Source organism: Papaver somniferum, chromosome 7 (genome assembly GCF_003573695.1).
Source record: "Papaver somniferum cultivar HN1 chromosome 7, ASM357369v1, whole genome shotgun sequence".
Taxonomy (NCBI): Eukaryota; Viridiplantae; Streptophyta; class Magnoliopsida; order Ranunculales; family Papaveraceae; genus Papaver; species Papaver somniferum.
The window spans coordinates 2,071,679-2,090,143 of NC_039364.1; the positions used below are offsets into that span (position 1 = coordinate 2,071,679).

The following is an 18,465-nucleotide window of genomic DNA, read 5'->3' on the forward strand; positions in this document are numbered from 1 at the left end:
TTTTATCAACAGTATCACCTTCTTATCTCAAGCTGTTACCACCATCAACTCGACACCAATCTCAGTAACCTGCAGTACCCATTCTTCAATCATCTCAGATCCCCCAATTTTCATCCATCTTTGTTATAATCATCTACAATTATTGGTTCCGGCGCAATAATTGGAGAAGGACCTCAAGTACTTACAACTCCGATAATTCAAGAACCAAACTTCGGGACGTCTTACTACTTGATTCTAAAAGATATTAGTGTAGACAACAAAAGCTTAGGTCCTGTTTGGTATAGTTTTCAAAAACAGTTTTCTGTTTTTAAAAACAGAGAAAACAGAAAACATGAGAAAATGCGTTTGGTAAGGACATTTTCAGAAAATGTTTTCTATCTGTTTTCTGTTTTTAAAAACAAAAAAATGAAAACAACAAATTATTGTTTTCTGTGTTTTCTCTTTTTTTCTTTTCTTTATTCTTTTCTTCTTTTCAGAACAAAGTAAGAGATGGGGAATGACTGCAAGTGAGTCATGGCTAATATCACCATCTCTTAGACGAATCTTTACATTTGATCCGATTTAGTTGGTTTTCCTTATTTTTAAAAACAGTTTACCAAACAATTTTTAGAAAATGAAAACAAGGAAAAAAGGGTATGTTTTTAAAACAGTGGAAAACTATTTTTGAAAATTGTTTTTCAAAACTGTACCAAACAGGCCCTTAAGGTTTGAAAAAAGCGATTTCCAGCTTATGGAGGATGGAACTCAGCTTATGGAGGATGGAACTGGTGGGACTGTCATAGATTCAGGGACTCCGACATTATGAAAGAGTGGAGGAAGCGGTGTTGGAACATTTTGAAGAACTTTGGTATTCGTCCTGCTGATCCTGAACCTGGTCTCGATCTTTGTTTTCCTGTACCAGACGATTTCAGAGAGTTTCCAACGATGACATTTTCATTTCCAGGCCTACTCTCAAATTATTATGACATTTTCATTTCCAGGCCTACTCTCAAATTATTATGTTCCCTATTGATCGTCCTGATGTTCTTCAATATGATTTTTGATGAGGGAAAACCACGGGAAAGCTGGTTTTGGTCTAGCCTATTTTGACTTTGACTTTGACTTAATATTGGGTGGATATAGAAAAAGCTTTCCCCTGTATCAAGTTCTACTGTTCTGAGTTTCATTTCACATAGGTTATTTTGTTTCTGCGGACCAATTTGTTCGACAGCCTATGTTGCCAAAACATCAGATGATATTTAGAAGTCCAGAAAAAGACTGGAAAGCACGACTACAATCCCTTTTGCTATTCTCGGGAGCAATTCATAGACTGCCATTCTCTCCGTATAGGCTAACTTGACCATTCCCGTCCACAAAATATTTTTGACAGGGGAAAGCTTATTTTTATGTTCACCCAGTATTGACCAAAAGTCTGGTCTAATAGTAAAGGTCAAAAAATCTTCCATATTGGTGTTGCTCTTTCCAAGAACTGCAAGTCCATTTGACAATTTCCCAGCGATGCACCCTGCAATCCAGACATTCTATTTCCCTGTATAAACCATTGAAATAGAGCAACTCCATCTGAGTTGTAGTCTTTGCTATATCAGAGCAGGTAGACTGCTCAACTGCATAAATTATTGATTGACACCAAGGAGAAAGGTTTGACACTTCATGAAGCTGCAACAAAAATCTCTGAAGCACCAACAGCCGGCCATCCTTGAGCAATCACTGTCAACCAACCTAAGGATGGCCAGCAATTGTTGGTTGACAGTGACTGCACAAGGATGGCTACAGTAATGTCCAATGAACTGCTGAAACTGTATACGTACATTTGAACCAGAGCGTTATAATTCATCACAAACCAATCACAGATTCTGATCACGCACAAGATGCTACAAAGTTCTCTTCTAAGAGCAATTTCAAAATGAAGGATTTATCCCACAGTGGAGTTTTTTGATTGGTCTCTGCAATGGGACCTCACAAACACCGTGGGCTTCATACGTAACTCTGAAAGTGGCGAAATCTAAAACTGTTCCAGCCAATACAAGTTGCTCTTAGAACAAGAAAACAACAGTCACTCTTAACTCGAAATTATTAGCACATAACTATAGTCATCTTGGTATAAGAGATGCAATTCATAACATATATTTTGCCGAAACTAACAAACTAAGCACCAAAGCTAACAGGAATTAGAAACATTATCATCATCGCAATGTATATCAAATAACTACTTTCAAAAAGATAATTCATGCAGGATTTCTAAAACAAAACAAAACAAAAAAACGAGAGAAACACTAAGATGAATTTGAGTGAAGATAAAAAAAAAATATTAACACCTTCCTACTCCACCACCAGCTCTAACAACAAATTGAACATTCAATTGGCTTCCGACACAATGCAGGTAGCAATATGAACCATTTTGCTTTATCGATCACAGATATCCAAAAGAAGTGATTAACACATCTGCCATTAGAAATTCTTAAATAATAAGTGCCAAAATTCTTTATAAACACCAGAGTTGTTCACAAAAAAAAAAAAACACTAGAAATATTCAAAAGAAAATGTGTAAAATGTATGTAGGAAGATACTCCAAACTCCATGTACCGTGTAATAGTCCAAGGAGCCTAACGAACTCCAAAATATCACTGTAGTCATCTTCCGACACAAAGCTGGTAACAGTATGAACCAGTTTGCTTTATTGATGACAGATATCTAATCCAATAAGTCTGTTGAATGCCATTTTAAACACCACAAAATTGATTCCTAAAGAACTACTAGAAATATTCAAAAGAAATACCACCATGAAGTAATGAAACAACATATATTTAACACAAAAAAAAACAAACCAGACTACCAGAGCATTAAGTTGAGTTACACGCAAAGCATTGATACTAATGTACAAAATGTCACAAGTAATTTTAATTGCCTTGCTAACTAGTGACCCATGACAAGTTAAGCAGTCATAAGTGCCAAAGTTTTGCATTAGCTTTGCTCTATTTATCTTGAAATCCTACAGATTAATTCAAGCCAAAACTACCTTAATAAATACAACAACAAAAACGGTACTTCTGATTGTATTTAAAATGATAGTATGACAGGTACACTTTATTGATCACAGAAATCCATAACACACATGACACTAGTCATGTGAATTATAAATCTACCAGATTCTCCATAAACACCATATAAATTGACACACACCACATCCAATTAAGTAACAGTGAACCAGAGCATTATATCCATCACGCTCCAAAATGATTGCATAAGATGTTACAAAGTTCTGCTTTAGGTAAACTGATCATCTCCCATCTAGAGCAGCAACTTCAAAAGCACTCCACCTTTTTCAAAATGAAGGGTTTTAGCCCGTGGAGAAGTTTTGAAGGAACCGCCATGGGCTGCATACTTCATTCTGAAAGCGGCGGAGTGCGAAAACATTCTATCCCTTACAAGTAGCTCTTAGGACAAGAAAACAACAGCCACTCTTACTTGAAACGAGAGTTTTCTTTTACTAATCACCTTTGTTTTGTTTAAAGAGAATGGAACCGCAATCACTATGAGAATGATATGAAAACAGTAAAAATTAACATATCTTCTCCAAAAAAGCAACAAACCAATACACACCAACATTGGCAGATAGTACTGCATAAAAGCAACAAAGTTCTATCAAAGTCGCATTCAAAAATTTAATAAACTGATTATATCCTATTTTTGCTGAGGACAAGAAAGCAAAATGGTCTTCCTTGGTTAAATAGCATACAGGAACTTTTTCACTATAGTCATTTTCGGACACGAATATGGTACAAGGAACCACAATCGCTGTGAAAATGACTTAAATACCAACCATAAAATTTACCACAACCTAGAAGACACGGAAATTAAATTTACCATATATCCAACTAGACCGCTATTCCATTTCATGTTTTCATGTTCGTAGTAATTTCATATCTCAAATGTAAAATCTTAACGAGTTCCTCTCAGACAAATGCCTCATTTAACATCAGGGTTAAGAATGGATATATCAGTCTCGTCATCTATCTTGACATCATTGAGGAACCGATATTCATACGATTATCAAAACTATTGAAAACAAATGACTTGAATACAAAAATCAACAACAGCAACCTAGATGCAGAAAATAAATTTACAGTATATCAACCACAGCATAGTAGTTTAAATCCACCAAAAAAGAGTTATTCCAACAACATATAATACCGTGGTACTTGTTGCCATATGGTGCCTAGAGGCTCCCACGCACTGTGGCGACTAACTGAGGCTCAACCCCAGGTCAGCCCCAACCCTAATGTGAATATTGGGATTAATCAAAAGAAATTAGTCCGCAAACGAATTTTATTTCCAGCCTTCCTGGGTCTGTCCATGGTCCCAAATTTACCAACCATTTTGATCACAACCAGGGACGGACCCAGGGGGGCTGAAAAAGAAAATCTTACTTGCGTGTATACTCAACCAACAAAATGCATAAAACAGGCAGAATGTAAACCCAGAGCAACAATAGAACTGGGGATAGCACAAAGGAGAAAATACAAGTCAATCGTCACATCAACACGATGCTTCTAGCAAAAGCAATAGCATGAATTAAAATTTGATATCCAACAATTACCAGACTGTCATGAACTTTGTCATGCAATACAGATAACCAATATTGAATGAAACATATGTAGGAAGATACTCCAAACTCCATGTACTTTGTAGTAGTTCAAGGAGCCTAACGAACTCCAAAATATCATTATAGTCATCTTCCGACACAACTATGGTACCGATATGAACCAGTTTGCTTTATCGATGACAGAAATCTAATACCACATTAAATACAAAAACGTTCACTTTCTATCGAGGTCAAATCTAAAATTTAAGTAAACTGATGATATCCTAATATCCTATCTTTGCCGAGAACAAGAAACTGAATGTTGGGGACGGAGGCAGGGGGCTGAAAAAGAAAATCTTAACTGCGCTATATTTCAAATTGGACTTAGCATTTACGGACTTATGAGCTAACCACAGCTTGAAACTCAGTTAAACCCCACAAGTCCTTCCCCAATCAGAAAGGACTTGTTCAAATGTACCAAATAAACAAATTAGATTGAACATCCAAACAAGATTGAGTTCAAAATCAACAGTAAAAATCTTGATTTTTTCAAAATCAATCAAGAGTAAATTAGATTGAAAATCCATACCAACTTTTAAAGTAATTTCAAAATCAAGAGTAAAATTTCTTAATGGGTTCCTCTCAGACAAATGCCTCATTTAACATCAAGGTTAAGAATGGATACATCAGTCTCGTCATCTAATTTTAACATCACTGAGGAACCCAAGATTATGATCATCAAAAACTATGAAATTGTAATGGTGATATTGATTGGCTCAGAAAATGTTTAAACTAATATGATCCCTGACTTTCCACAAAGGAATGTCTCATAGAGCTGGGATTAGAAACATTATCATCACTGCAATCTATCTCAAATCAAAACCAAAACCTCTAAATAAAATCAAAACAAAGCATGAGGAAAAAAAAAAAAAACACTAAGACGAATTTGAGTGAAAAATTACCACCTTCCTCCTCCACCACCACCTTCCAGCTGTAGCACCAGGATCCACCACTTGCGCAACCACCCCGGCTACACCATTGGGGAGGGTCACTCAAGTCGCCACCGCCTTCACAGAGAGAGACAACACCCTGTGATAGAACAAGAAGTTGGTTTTGTACAAGTCCTTTTATAAAACCCTAATTTTCATTAGGGTTTTGTGTGAGGGGTAAAACGGTCTTTCAAGGTGCTTAATACGGGTCAGCGTTAAACCGTTTTAAAAATACAGGGTCAATTTAAACCCGTTTCAAAATACGGGTCTAACTCGGGTCGGATAAAAATTGGTGGATAACATTCTATTATCGTTCATTGGTTTGTATACTTCTATTCCTAAAACCTTATCTATGATTTTCTTCTGACTTAGAACAAGTGGAACTGAAAGAAACAGGAAAAAAACTGTTAGTTCCTGCCATGGCAATTTCATCAGCAACAGCAAGTATTAGTATTTTGAGAAAAGACACATTTGAAGGTGCATCGCAGGTACCGAGATCCGGTGCGCAGTGTGTTCGGTTTCGTCAGTGTAAAAATGTAAGGTTTCAGATTAAGGCTGAATCATCACCACAAGAAACAAAAGATGTTGATTTTCAAGGAGAGAATTCAACATCAGTTGAAGCTTCAAAAGTTCCGTACTCAATAATCTCCACTTTGAACGTCGAAAAGATTCTCCGTGGAATCCGTAAGCGAAAAAAAAAATGTTGATTTTTGTTGCTGTGTTTGATTTGATTTTTGTTTCTTGGTTTATGAATTTTGGTTGTTTTAGAAATGCAGCTATAACTGATGTTGATCACTATGCTAGACTTGGAATTCCACGGGGATGCCCGTACGATCAGGTAACCGCCGCTGGTCTCTGCAACCTGACTGAATCCAAACTGGAATACACTGTCTGACATATTTGCATTCTCTACCAGGTTAGCATTGGTTATAAGAACAAATACGAATAACTGATGAAGCAAGAATTGGAGGAAGAAGAACTTGCCAACAAGATGGATCTCTTGAAGGTCAGTTTTGCTGTTAGCCCAAAACGTTGTCTCCTCGGGACTCTTTTGTTTATTCCTGCAATACAAAACAAATGGTTGTAAATCAAACATTAATTGGCAGGAATCGTATTCGATTTTATCATCTCAAGAAGAGAGAAGATTATACGATTGGAGCTTATTAAGGACTGGAACTCCAGATAGATTTGCCTGGCCATTTGAATCCGACATTACACAAGCCGATGTCATACAAGGAACTCCACCTCCAGGAGTATGCATCGCTCACCACTTCTATGAATTATGCCGTCTTATATAACATCCCGTTCGTTCAACAAGATGCAATGAAAAAATTTTCTGATATATATATATATATCTTGTTGTTGCTGTTATTGTGCAGGAACCAGAGGATTTTGGACCAACAAGGCTTGTAGGTTATTTCTTTGTTGGGTGGCTTCTACTGGCCGTTGTATCGTCCATCGCGTTTAATCTATAAACGAACTGCTTCATTCAGGAACTATGCATCTATTTTCTTGCTTCGCTGTATATTTTTCATCACCTGTTTAGCTAAGATCATCACTGCAAATAGCAAATAAAAAATTTATATTTGTCGGTTCCAGTTGCATCCAATGCTGGGATCGTCCTCCTCGATAAAGCCCAGACAATAAGACAGCCTCACAGCCAGCCCAGCCCACCCAATATTAACCCCACTAAGAAGAAAACATAAATTCTGTTCTTCTTTTTTTTTTAAAAACAAAAAAATAGAAAGATAGGAATTCTTTGTTTTATTAAGTCCAATCCATGAAAAAAATTAATAATTATTGATTTAAGATTCTCGATAATCATAAGTTGATAAATAATAACAAATTTTAACAAACACTTTCTCAATATAGTTGATTTTCTTAAAAAGATAAATGAACTCAAAGAGGAGACGATCTAGGATGTTCTTTCATTCCGTCATTGTTTTTTGGTTTTTTTTTTTTTTGGATGGTTTATCCAATTTCAAAAATTATTATTTTATATCCTTAAAATCCATGATTTTTCAATTCTCTTAAAAGAGTCATTTTTCTTACAAAAAATATTTTTTATGGTGGTTAGCAAACACATAAAATCTATTATAATCTTTTTACATAATTCAAACTTCTAAGAGCTATAATTCTTAAAATCCTCCATGTATGTTTATATTTTGTTTAAGAAAATAAAAACCATCAGGTTACGCATTTTTTTGGTACATCATTTTGTAAGTAACGTCTAAAACCCTCCCTAATAAGGTCCTTGTTCACCGGAAATAGCATCTCCATACCCTATGAGTGACATCTAGATCATCTCTAACGAGGGACTTGTACATTTATTCATGGGAAACACCATCTCCCATGGGGAGGGATCCCGTTAGACCCTCTGATTTTTACCAATTTACACCCTTAATTTTTACATGACACTTTTTTGTTCTTTTTCTAGTAAATAGCGATCTTCAACCCTCTACTCTTTCAAATAATTACGGAAGAGGGAATTCTCTTAATAAATTTATTGGACGTGTAAAACAGCAGAAAAAGACCATGTCTTGTGCCAATGGTCCGCAGACAACTTAATGGTTCAACAGTAATTTTCCAAATTATCTAACATATTAACGTCCTTTAGGTTGCAGCATTTTATCGTTTAATGGTTCCGCAAGAATAAGACTATCGAGTTCACCATCGATGGTAAACCATTAAGACAAGCTATTAAGCAACCAATGGAACAAACTTTTCCATCATCAAAAGAATGGTCTTTCCCTATTACTTTAAACTCCGGATAGATTCGTCATCATCTCGGATTTTAAGGAATTCCCCCTCTCCTCTAACTTTTGAAAACGAAAATAGATAACAAATCATTTTTGGAAATTTTATAACCCACGAAAATCTAAATTTCCAGTTTATAAAAGATTTGAGGACCCATAACCACACTAAATATATTATATACTATCGAAAATGAATTCTACTAGCACATGATAAAACTTCTAGATAAAACTTCTAAAAGATGAAAAGTGAATTACACATTATTTTGAAAAGGTTTATAACAAAAATCCAATTTTTCGATTTATAAAAGTTTTAACATGTGCTAATAGGACCCATCCTCGGTAATACATGACACTTATATTCAAAGAACGAGAAAATGGGTGAAAGGTTGGTTTTTAGAAGAGTTAGAAAAATCTACGTAGAACAATTGGCCGTAATTAACCTAAACCCCTAACTTTGAACTTTCCAAATGCTTAAAGTCTTTTAGGACTGCAATTTGCGCATCAAAATGAAAACCTGTCATAATATAAAAAATTCAGACTTTCGGGTCACTAACATTATAATTAATACAACTAGTGATCCCACAGCCAAAATTCCATATTTTCTAAAAGGTTTTCAGCTCGAAGCATAAAATGCAGAACTAAAAAGGTTTTAGATGTTTTATTCTAACTCTGCGCAATTAGACAGCTTAAGGATTAGGGTTTTAGGTTATTTACACCCTAAAGCCAAAATTCCATATATACCTAGGACATCTAGTATAGACAAGTATGAGAGCTATCTCCAACTCATGAGAGGGCAAGTGTAATAATCACAACACACCTCTTAGCCAACAAGCTCATGAGAGGCCGAGGCTGACGTATATAACAAGGCAAGTTTTAAATGATGATATCTGTCCTATATGCATTTTCCTTGTGCACATTAACCAAAACATGTCAAACAAGCAACCTGGCAGTCACTTATGATGGTAAGTGCCGACAGGCAACAAAGTCGCTTGTTTGAAATGCGCTTGATGACCATGTCGAGGCAACTATTTAAACAAAATGTTCATGAATAAATTGTTAAACTGTAAACACAAACCATGTGAGGTGAACTACTTTTAGACTGTGGCACTGAATTCAATACCATTTGCTAATACTGCTCCTGAAGCTAAAAATCTACTTCAAGCAAAACGGAAAATCACATCCCCGACCAGTAAGTCTTTACTTCAACACTTATGGTCTCCAGAGACTAAACTGAAAAATCAGCTCTAACTCACAATGTTCTAGCTCTAAAAAGATTATAAAGTATCCAACGAGGCGAATTCAGTCCACTAAGAACTGGGAACCAATACGCATGCAATAATGCCCTAGGTCAAACTCTACAGCGAAAAAGATAAGAGGCGACTACAATACATATAAGTATGACTTAAAGTTTAAAGTAGATGCAAGTCCCAGATAACTATGCAAGCAGCGATATGACAGAAACAATACAGTAACAACACAGATCAAGGAAAAATAACAACACAGATCAAGGAAAAATCATAGAGGTTATGGAGATTTGGATATTGTCACACTTAGTTATCTAGAGATTATTTCATCCTAGATTGCAAAAGAGGGGCGCGTACTATATGTGGGTCTTATTGATTATGACCCCTAAGCACATAAGGAAAACTAAGTTAACAAAACCTTTCATTTTGTCAGAAACCTCGCCCATAGATGCAACAACTAATAACTCGTTATTTTTTGTCGTTTAAATCTATGGCCAACATGTGAGTTGGCCAAGAATATAGTCAAAATATTTGACCACACGTCTTTGAGCATTTGGTTCTTTGACTGTTTCCTCAGAAAGTCAAAATACGTAGTAAATACAAAAGCACCAACATCTAACTACTAACTACCAACTACTCAACATGTAACATACAGGTTCGTTCTTAAAGTTGTGAAATGAGATATTAATAACCACTACAATTCGAAGCATCCAATAAGCAAATTGATTCTTAAGTTCTGTACTCACCAGGTCAGACGCCATGGATTCTTCCCTAGGAAAGTACCCCAAACTGGCAAGAGAAGACATAATTATACTGGAACAAAGTCAAAGCATGTTCATTTCCTAATGGTTGGAAGAAAGCAACTTGACCACTATTCCAGAGAATATCATAATCCAACCAGTATAGGGCTTTTGAGTTGATAACCAGATTCAGAAAATCACATCCCCAACCAGTAAGTCTCTTGTGTTGTAAACAAGAGATCACAATTTGATAAAATTCAAGAACAGGAGAAAAACACAATGATCATCTGAAAGGGAAAAAATCTACAATGAACCATAGAGAACAATGATAATCATTTAATTTTAATCTTAGCGTATTGTAAGTTCGTAAAAGTAAGATAATTTGGGTAAGAAAATGAAATTCAAGCCACATAGTCCTAGTAGAATGAATTTGGTCACCGCAGGACCACACTCCAAAAGAGGTGCATAGTTTCTCAAAGTATTGGTGATCCAGGCCTGGTTTTGACTCTACCGAGAATATGTGGTTGGTAGGTACTAACATGTTTTTCTTTTTAAAAAAAATGCAGATGCTACTCAGACCACCTAATCACGATTGAGTCAACACCGGAATCAAGTGGCCAGTATCCTGAAACCATATACACCCCTTATAAGGAGTACATTCAGGGTGGCCATGCGTATGAGGGAAGAACATTGAAATACCTAACTATCATGCTTGTGAGTCGATGAGACTCCATCAAAATTTGAATTGCAAGTGAGACTTGTTGAGTTACATAGAATCGAGACCTCAACAGAAAAACATCATGAGGAAATCAGAAAGCTATTATACAAGCGAATAACATAAAAAGATAACTCACTGGAAAAAGACACCAGTGAAGATTATATTTCCAAATCAATACCAAGCACAAGGACACCATGATAGTCCTACATGTATGACCCTACAGCCTCTAACACAAGGAATGACATCACGATTTAGAGCATGATTACTATTTAAGTATGTGCTCCACATACGATTATCACGAACAGCTACAAAGACAATGATAAACAATCCCTGACATAGCTTGATAAAGAGTAAAAGAGATAGCAGGGTAGATCATAAATAGATATTAGCAAACTTGGACTGATACTCCTATTTCCTCTTTATTTGTTTGATGGAATAACACATTTTCAGATAAAACCCTAAAAGAAAGACCATGTGTCCTTCTACCTCCTCGATAGAGAGATACCTTATATTACACTAATATGGTGTCTTTAAGATACGCTAGACTTGATGTGGCTACTCTACATTTACCAAATGATCAGGACTGATTGCAAAATCATAAAAAGCCAGCAGGAAGTTGGACTCTTAGCAGGCATATTCAAAACCAATTCTCATAACCAAAACTGAAACTTGTCCAACCTTATTTTTCTTTTCTTATTTTCATTTCCTTCTCCCTGAATTTCTTTGACCCTTAAGAGAGCAAGAGATGTAGGGAGTTGGAAGAATTTAAGAGAAACAAACAATAAAGAACATACCTCAAGTGATCTCCAGCTTCAGTAATCTCTGGCAAAGGAAAGCTTCATCACGTGGTAAAATTCATCAAAACCTTATAATTTATGTGGAATCCGTAGAAAAACAGGCATTTGGTTTCCTTCGAATGTCTAATGAAGAACAGGGAGATAGATGGGTTAGAAAGCATGTAGTAATACAAAGATTGTTAATAGTCTGCCCAATTTGCGGCCAACATCTGTATCAACAAAACCAACAAAATCTTTTAACATTAGAACTAAATGACATGGGTCCTACATTTAAAACAGTTACCACAAACATGATTAACCAAAGTTTCTTTTGTAAGTAAGGTGTGTAAAAGAAAACTAATTTTGAGTACAAATATCTCAGTTTAGAAGAGTAAAAGTATACGAGTACCAGATAGGTTGCCCAATTGAGGTTTATACTGTCCTTTGTACAAATTTACCTCAGACATGTCCTCTATAGTTGTTATTGGTACACATTAGTGGACTCTCTTACCCTTGTGGTGTAAACGATGATGGTGATCCTCCCTGCAGTCTTCTTCCAAACCATCGACCATCTCCCACCTTTCATTATCATTTTTGGATTTCAAATGGCGGGGATGCTTCGAACTGTGAGCCGAATCTTTTTCTCTTCGATGTCTCTTGGAACTTCCAGATGAACTAGGTTCCTGGCCAGAATTTGTGTGGCTATGATGTTTCCGACTATATCTTTTGGCATCAGCCTCAGACCTCTTTCTGTTGGTAGCAACTTCTTTGGAGCTTTCATGGTGGTGACTTTTCCGGCCAGAATCACTAACACAGTCACCCCTTCGTTCTGTCTTAGAATTTCTCTGGTGATGCTTATGTTTACTGTCTTTATTGTGGCGAACAGAGTTGTTGGATGTTTCATGTATATCTGGACTAGATTCCTCGAAGTTACGTACCCAATGATCTCTTCCAGATGCTGGGGTACGAGATACCTTCTCATGTCTTTGCTCGATAAGGCTCCCCTCCTGATCAAGACGTCTGTCACGTATATGCTTCCTTTGTGATCTTTGTACATCAATGTCTTCGTCAGAGTAACTGTAGTGGTTCTCCTTTTCTGATTGAGGTTTATATTCATGTGAAAGTTGGGGCTTAATGGGGGGATAGCCGTCGTCTGGGTAATAATCACCACCATGCGCTTCCTCTCTAATAAAGTTTGAGATAAGATTATCAGTTACGAGTTAAAAATGCGATGAAAACCTAAAACCAAACACATTGATTACGACCAATAATTTGTGATAACAATCAAATCCACAATAGAATTACCTCTCTAAATGCTCCTTTACGAGTCTGTTTTTCTGTTCATTAATTTGAAACTCCATATAATCTGGTCGCATAAGATGGTGTTCTCGCCCAGTGGGACCAGACACCATCGGAGGTGCCAAACCTCCCATCCCCATAACCCCACTACAAAAAGGTTTGGAGATAAATACAAGGATGCATGTAATTATTCCAACGAAACAAAAGGCACACTGTGGTTCATGGCTTGAATTATAATGTTTGACGAAAAATCGTAGAAAGTATGAAGGAAGGTATAACAATAAAATAAACTAATGAAGGCAGCAGGTTCTTACTAGGGTGCTTGCATGCCAGCATACATTGACGGCATATATGAATGAACTGCATAAGGATTTACTGGGACCATATTGGAACCATAGGGCATCATGCCAGGAGTCACATAAACATTTGGAAAGGGCCTAAATTGGGGGCCATTCCAATAAGGTGGTGGCCCATAAGCTGGCATACCTCCTTGGTACACAGCATTACCTGAAATGGAAACATGAAAATAAGAGCTGTGTCAATTCATTTACTCTTGCAGAGAAAGCATGCAGGACATAGATTGGAAGAAACTATGTCTTACCTGTCTGAAGCATTGGATACTGATTGGAAGAAACTGGACAGTCTTTAATGAAATGATCAGGAGAACCACACATATAACAAGTACGATCACCCTGTTTCCAGACAATGTAACTAATATTAGTATGAAACAAATGCAAAGAGTTGTGCCTTCAAGATTCCACTTCAAAAATTCACAACATTATCCAGCATGGTCCAGGAAAAAGTAAACTGCATACGCTCCGGACGAAGAAATTTTCATGTTAAAGTGCATAAAAGAAGCATAATGCTGAAGTCGTTACCTTTCTGTATTTGCCTGTGCTTGTAAAATTTCCAGATCCATCTGAAATGTCAAAATCATCATGTCAGCAGATGAATTACACAAAATACAATCTAGTGACATTGAAGCGGAAGAGCATGAGTTGTTTACCTGCAGGGTTATGCCACATTTTCTTTCTCCTGGCTAAATAAGCATGGCCACAGAATAACAAAATGAAGATATGTAATTAATTACTGTATCAAATCAGGGATATATTGTGAACATTCCTTCAAAATATTGAAATCTTTCCACCTACAAACTAAGGGAAAAGCGTCGCGGAAACCAGCAAGAATAATTGTACCTTCCTCATTTTGCAGGTGATTTGCTGGAACTTTTAAGGGCTGGTTTTCCCCTTCATACTCAGCAAGAGGTGTGAAGTTTTCTGGTACTGCTTTTAGTGACGAGGCTGATCTTTTGCCGGCAGCAGATCCATTGTTTCGGAATGTTGATTCATACACAGATTCACTCATAACTTGATTGGAGCCTTTCCCAGTAGCAGATGGAGAATGAGGTAACTGCGAGTCTCGTTGATGAATAGACACCACACAGCCGAACTCTTTTGCTTGTATTCCAGATGCTTCATCTGTACACCATTTTAATAGTTATTTGATTTCCAGAACTACATTTTAATTTTCACGTAAGTACTCGAGTTGTTAAAGAACTGCCCTCACCTGGGGCATACTTTTGAAATATGTTGTCTGAACCACTCATAAGTCCTTGAGACTCAAGAAAATGTTCAATGGCCTGCCTTAGAGAGACATTCGGCAGCAAATCTTCAACTTTACATTTGGTTGAAGAACACTTGGGACATCTTGCCTTTTCATCCAAAACAGAACGAATGCCTGCAAAAAGATTCCACATCAGGAGACATAGAAATATCACAAATGGGGAGAACTTTTAATAAGTCTCTATATATGAAAAGCAATGGTAAACTGGTGAGCTCTCTATGTGTAGAGACTGTTAAATAGAACCTACATTTGTCGCAAAAGCTATGTTGGCAGCACGGTATCATCACAGCCTCTTTGAATATCAAGTTGCAAAGAGAACATCTCAGCTCGGATGGTAGATAAGCTTTAGGTATTGCTAAGGATCTTTCATCTACCACTCTGGGAAATTTCAAAATTAACAGAAAGTTACAAATAAATCAAACTAAACGACCATTAAAAATTGATGTACATCAACAAGTATGATTCCCTACTCGTTCAACTTCTTATGCTCTTCCATTTTAGATTTTAACATTACTTGCACTGTATGGCCATCAACCCAACATCAGTAAGACAAGAAAATGAAAAAACATAAGCTTCGGTAATTCATTAATAAGCATTTTTACCTTTCGGAATACCTTCACTAGGATCACTTTTTTCAATATTTTGATGTTTCACTCCTGATGGACCAGAACCAGAGCATCTGAATCAACATAAGATACCAAGTGATTTAAATCGTGAAAAGGAAGGATTATGTAATACAGAATCGATGGACAAATGTTGGCATGTTAGACTTTATGTAATGCTGAGCATGTAGCTTGGTGAGAAGTATTTTAGCACTGAACACAAGCTTTTTTGTTTTTTTCTGTGTTACAAGGACACGGACACGGTGTCGGTGTGTCGTGTCCAATACGTTAGCTTGACACGACAATTTAAAAAACTAGAAAACGGGGACACGGATAACAAGCATTGCAAAATACTTACATATATGTACATGACTAATACAAAAGGCATTAGAAATACAGACTCCATTGATATTTCTATGTATCTCCATCATCTCATAGATATAGCTGTAGTTGTGGGAGAATATCTCCATTTTTGCTAAAAAAAATCTAATGGATATTAGTGGAAAGTTTCAGGAGTGTCTCTATTTTTACTGCTAAAGATAAAACTCCTTATTGAAGCTAAGAAAATATGTTTTTATTAAAGATAAAGGTTCTTATACAAGTTGAATAAAGAAAATATTTTCTTTCCTAATATAAATATGTAAAATATCTATAGCTGAAGTATTTTTTAATTTTATTAAATATTTTATTGTTGTCTTGGTAATTGAGCTCTGTCCTGTGTGTCGGACACGAGTGTCCGTTCCTCACGTGTCGACACGGCACTTTTTTTTTTTGGAGTATCCTTGTAACACAGTTTTTTTACATCTAAGCCAAATAATTAAGGATAAGAAGATGATGCAGATCATCTAATCAACTAAAGAGGCATACCTAGGAATTTCCTTATCTGCATGTACACTGCTGGTACAATTGACTTTATCATCATCGAGGTCCGAGTCCAACAAAAGTGTCTCTGGAGCAGGATACAGATCAATCCCAAAGTCATCGAAGTTTTCGACTTCAACGTTCTGCAAATTATAAAATGTCAAAAGTAGAATTATACAAAAACATATAGATAAAACATTTGCACTAAATTAAAAATGAATGAACTTTCAAAAAGCTATACCTTGTCACACACTGCCGGAAGAGTCGGTTCATTAGTATGAACAGAAGGATAGTGTTTTTTTGCCATATTCTCAACCGCTGGCCTGCACGAGATCATTCATGTAAATAAACGTAATACAAAACTTCTTTAAACGAAGAACAAGTTTCACGAAGGAAACAATTATTCACATACATAAATGGTTAGAATTGACCTCAATACCCAATGAAAAGTCAATTGAATTGAATAACTTAAAAGTTTAACTTAATTTTTGTTAAAACCACTTTCAAACACTCGACAAGATACACATCTGACGTCAAGTCGTTGAACTTCGCCGCACTCCCGTCAGTAAGCAAATTAAATCCTACTTGCAGCAACAAAGAAAATCTATGACACAACTATAATCAATAAACCCTTGTACCAACATGTATGCATTTCGTAACAAACATTTATTAGACCTCCACAGGATTCAATCACTTTTGTTTATCTTAGACCTCATTTTCCAAAAATAGACTCCATAGATGATCAAAAATCAGCACGACATTCGCTTGCACGTGGTGGAAACAGTAATGAGTGTGTTTTCCTAGACTGACCCCAATTTAAGACCAACTAAAGAAGCAACAGCAGAGACTTCAACAACATCCTTCAAGATTTTAAAAGGTTTCAACTCCCTAAGACTAACATAAGATGATTGCGAGTAGGCCATAATGGACAAAGATCGACAAAGTGATATTCATAGTCATACAAGCACTTAAGACTCAAAAACTTATAACGCTTATACAAAAGTCGTGTACAAAAGACCAATAATGTACAAAAGCTCATTACCACCACAACCCACCAACATTCGTTCAAGAAAACAGTGGTGGGTGTTCGTGGTGGTGCAGGGTGAAGTGCCTGGAAGCACCCACAACCATATAATTCATAAGCAAACACCCAACACCATAAAATTCATAAGTAAACACCCACCACTGCACCACTGCGGTGGTGGTGCATTGAGGCGGGTAGTAGTGAGAAATAACATTGCCCCAACTATCACCTACCAACTCAAACAGCCATCATTACCATCATCCACCAACACAACCCACCCATCACCTAGGTGCCAGTGGTGGCGCGAGGCAGAGGGTAGTGGTGGTGGATTCTAGTAGCTCAACTATCCTACAAAAATAACAATTCATCAACTTAAACACACATATAGAGAGAAAAGCTTACCGAACAGAATTAGCATCTCTATCAACTGGTACTCTCTTAATTATAACACTTGAACCGCTTTCAACAAGAAATTCCTCATCTTCAAACTCTGCATTTCTCATCAACAAATTCAAACATCAGATTTCAACTCCTAAAAAGAAATCCAAAAAATTATATAAATCCAGAAAAAAAAACTTCAAATTACCTTGTCCAGTAATGGCATTAGATAGAACAAGATCAAAATCTTGACAAATCTTCAATTTACTTTGATTAATTATTCTTGATTTAAGATCTCTGACTGATACTGATGGTGAATCTTCTAAATCAATAGAATCGAAATTCACTGAGCTTCTGAACTTGAATTTGATAGACATGATAGATTGATAGGTTGATTGAAGCTGAGTTTCAAAGAGGAATTGAATTGAGATTTGGGAGAAGGAGAGAGAGATTAGGGTTTTTGGAGGAGATTCTGGAAATTAGGGTTTGAATTTTACTTTTTTTTTTTTTGAGAGAGAGGAGAATTATTTGGATATTTTGGGAGTTTAGAATTTTTGAGTATTTAAATGGGAAGAAATAGGATACACGTGATGTGGGACCCACTGCTTTCGGGAAAATATGGGATATTAACGCCTTGCTCTTTTACTAGCTAACACCAAGGAAATATGGGGAACCAGGCCGATTAGCTCTTACGTTATAGGTTAGAGGTTCGAACCTATGGGTGGGTGAACCTTGGCCGGTCATTTTATTGGCTTAACCTATGGGTGAGTATGCTTTATGGCTGGTGAACCAAAGAATCACGATAACTCGATAAGAATGGTGATGGCGTCTTGGCGGCTCTTGGCTAGGCTATAATATAGCTATAGCCAAGAG

At 36.5% G+C, this 18,465-nt stretch overlaps 1 protein-coding gene, 1 long non-coding RNA gene, 3 other non-coding genes and 1 pseudogene across 7 annotated transcripts; 1 reads left to right on the forward strand and 5 right to left on the reverse strand.

Moving 5' to 3' along the window:
* Positions 1-2,183: 2,183 nt before the first annotated feature.
* LOC113294401 lies at positions 2,184-5,743 on the reverse strand. Its single transcript, XR_003332658.1, has 2 exons — positions 5,548-5,743; positions 2,184-2,442 (listed from the first exon to the last, which is right to left on the reverse strand). It is a non-coding gene; the product is annotated as an uncharacterized LOC113294401 (long non-coding RNA).
* On the reverse strand, positions 3,949-4,030 carry LOC113300935. Its single transcript, XR_003336022.1, has one exon. It is a non-coding gene; the product is annotated as a small nucleolar RNA SNOR75 (small nucleolar RNA).
* LOC113300931 lies at positions 5,220-5,302 on the reverse strand. The gene has a single exon (XR_003336019.1). It is a non-coding gene; the product is annotated as a small nucleolar RNA SNOR75 (small nucleolar RNA).
* On the reverse strand, positions 5,352-5,449 carry LOC113300880. Its single transcript, XR_003335986.1, has one exon. It is a non-coding gene; the product is annotated as a small nucleolar RNA snoR69Y (small nucleolar RNA).
* Positions 5,744-5,853: 110 nt separating the features above from the next.
* On the forward strand, positions 5,854-7,253 carry LOC113294400 (annotated as a pseudogene).
* Positions 7,254-10,247: 2,994 nt separating this feature from the next.
* On the reverse strand, positions 10,248-18,118 carry LOC113294404 (E3 ubiquitin ligase PARAQUAT TOLERANCE 3-like). Of its 3 annotated transcripts, XR_003332659.1 has the most exons (17): positions 17,801-18,118; positions 17,617-17,704; positions 16,432-16,513; positions 16,197-16,333; positions 15,330-15,406; positions 15,198-15,246; positions 14,975-15,105; positions 14,671-14,841; positions 14,301-14,582; positions 14,111-14,143; positions 13,983-14,023; positions 13,706-13,796; positions 13,419-13,611; positions 13,111-13,251; positions 12,317-12,990; positions 11,824-11,949; positions 10,248-10,598 (listed from the first exon to the last, which is right to left on the reverse strand). XR_003332659.1 is itself a non-coding variant. In XM_026542802.1 (16 exons), exons 1-16 carry the CDS (start codon positions 17,967-17,969, stop codon positions 11,903-11,905), a joined length of 2,406 nt encoding a protein of 801 aa, XP_026398587.1. In that variant the 5' UTR covers positions 17,970-18,118; the 3' UTR covers positions 11,271-11,902. The 3 variants fall into 3 exon arrangements, 2 of the variants coding, with proteins under 2 accessions (XP_026398587.1, XP_026398586.1); XM_026542802.1 differs by lacking the exon at positions 10,248-10,598 and having other exon boundaries at positions 11,271-11,949; XM_026542801.1 differs by lacking the exons at positions 10,248-10,598; positions 11,824-11,949 and adding an exon at positions 11,967-12,035.
* Between the last annotated feature and the right edge of the window lie 347 nt (positions 18,119-18,465).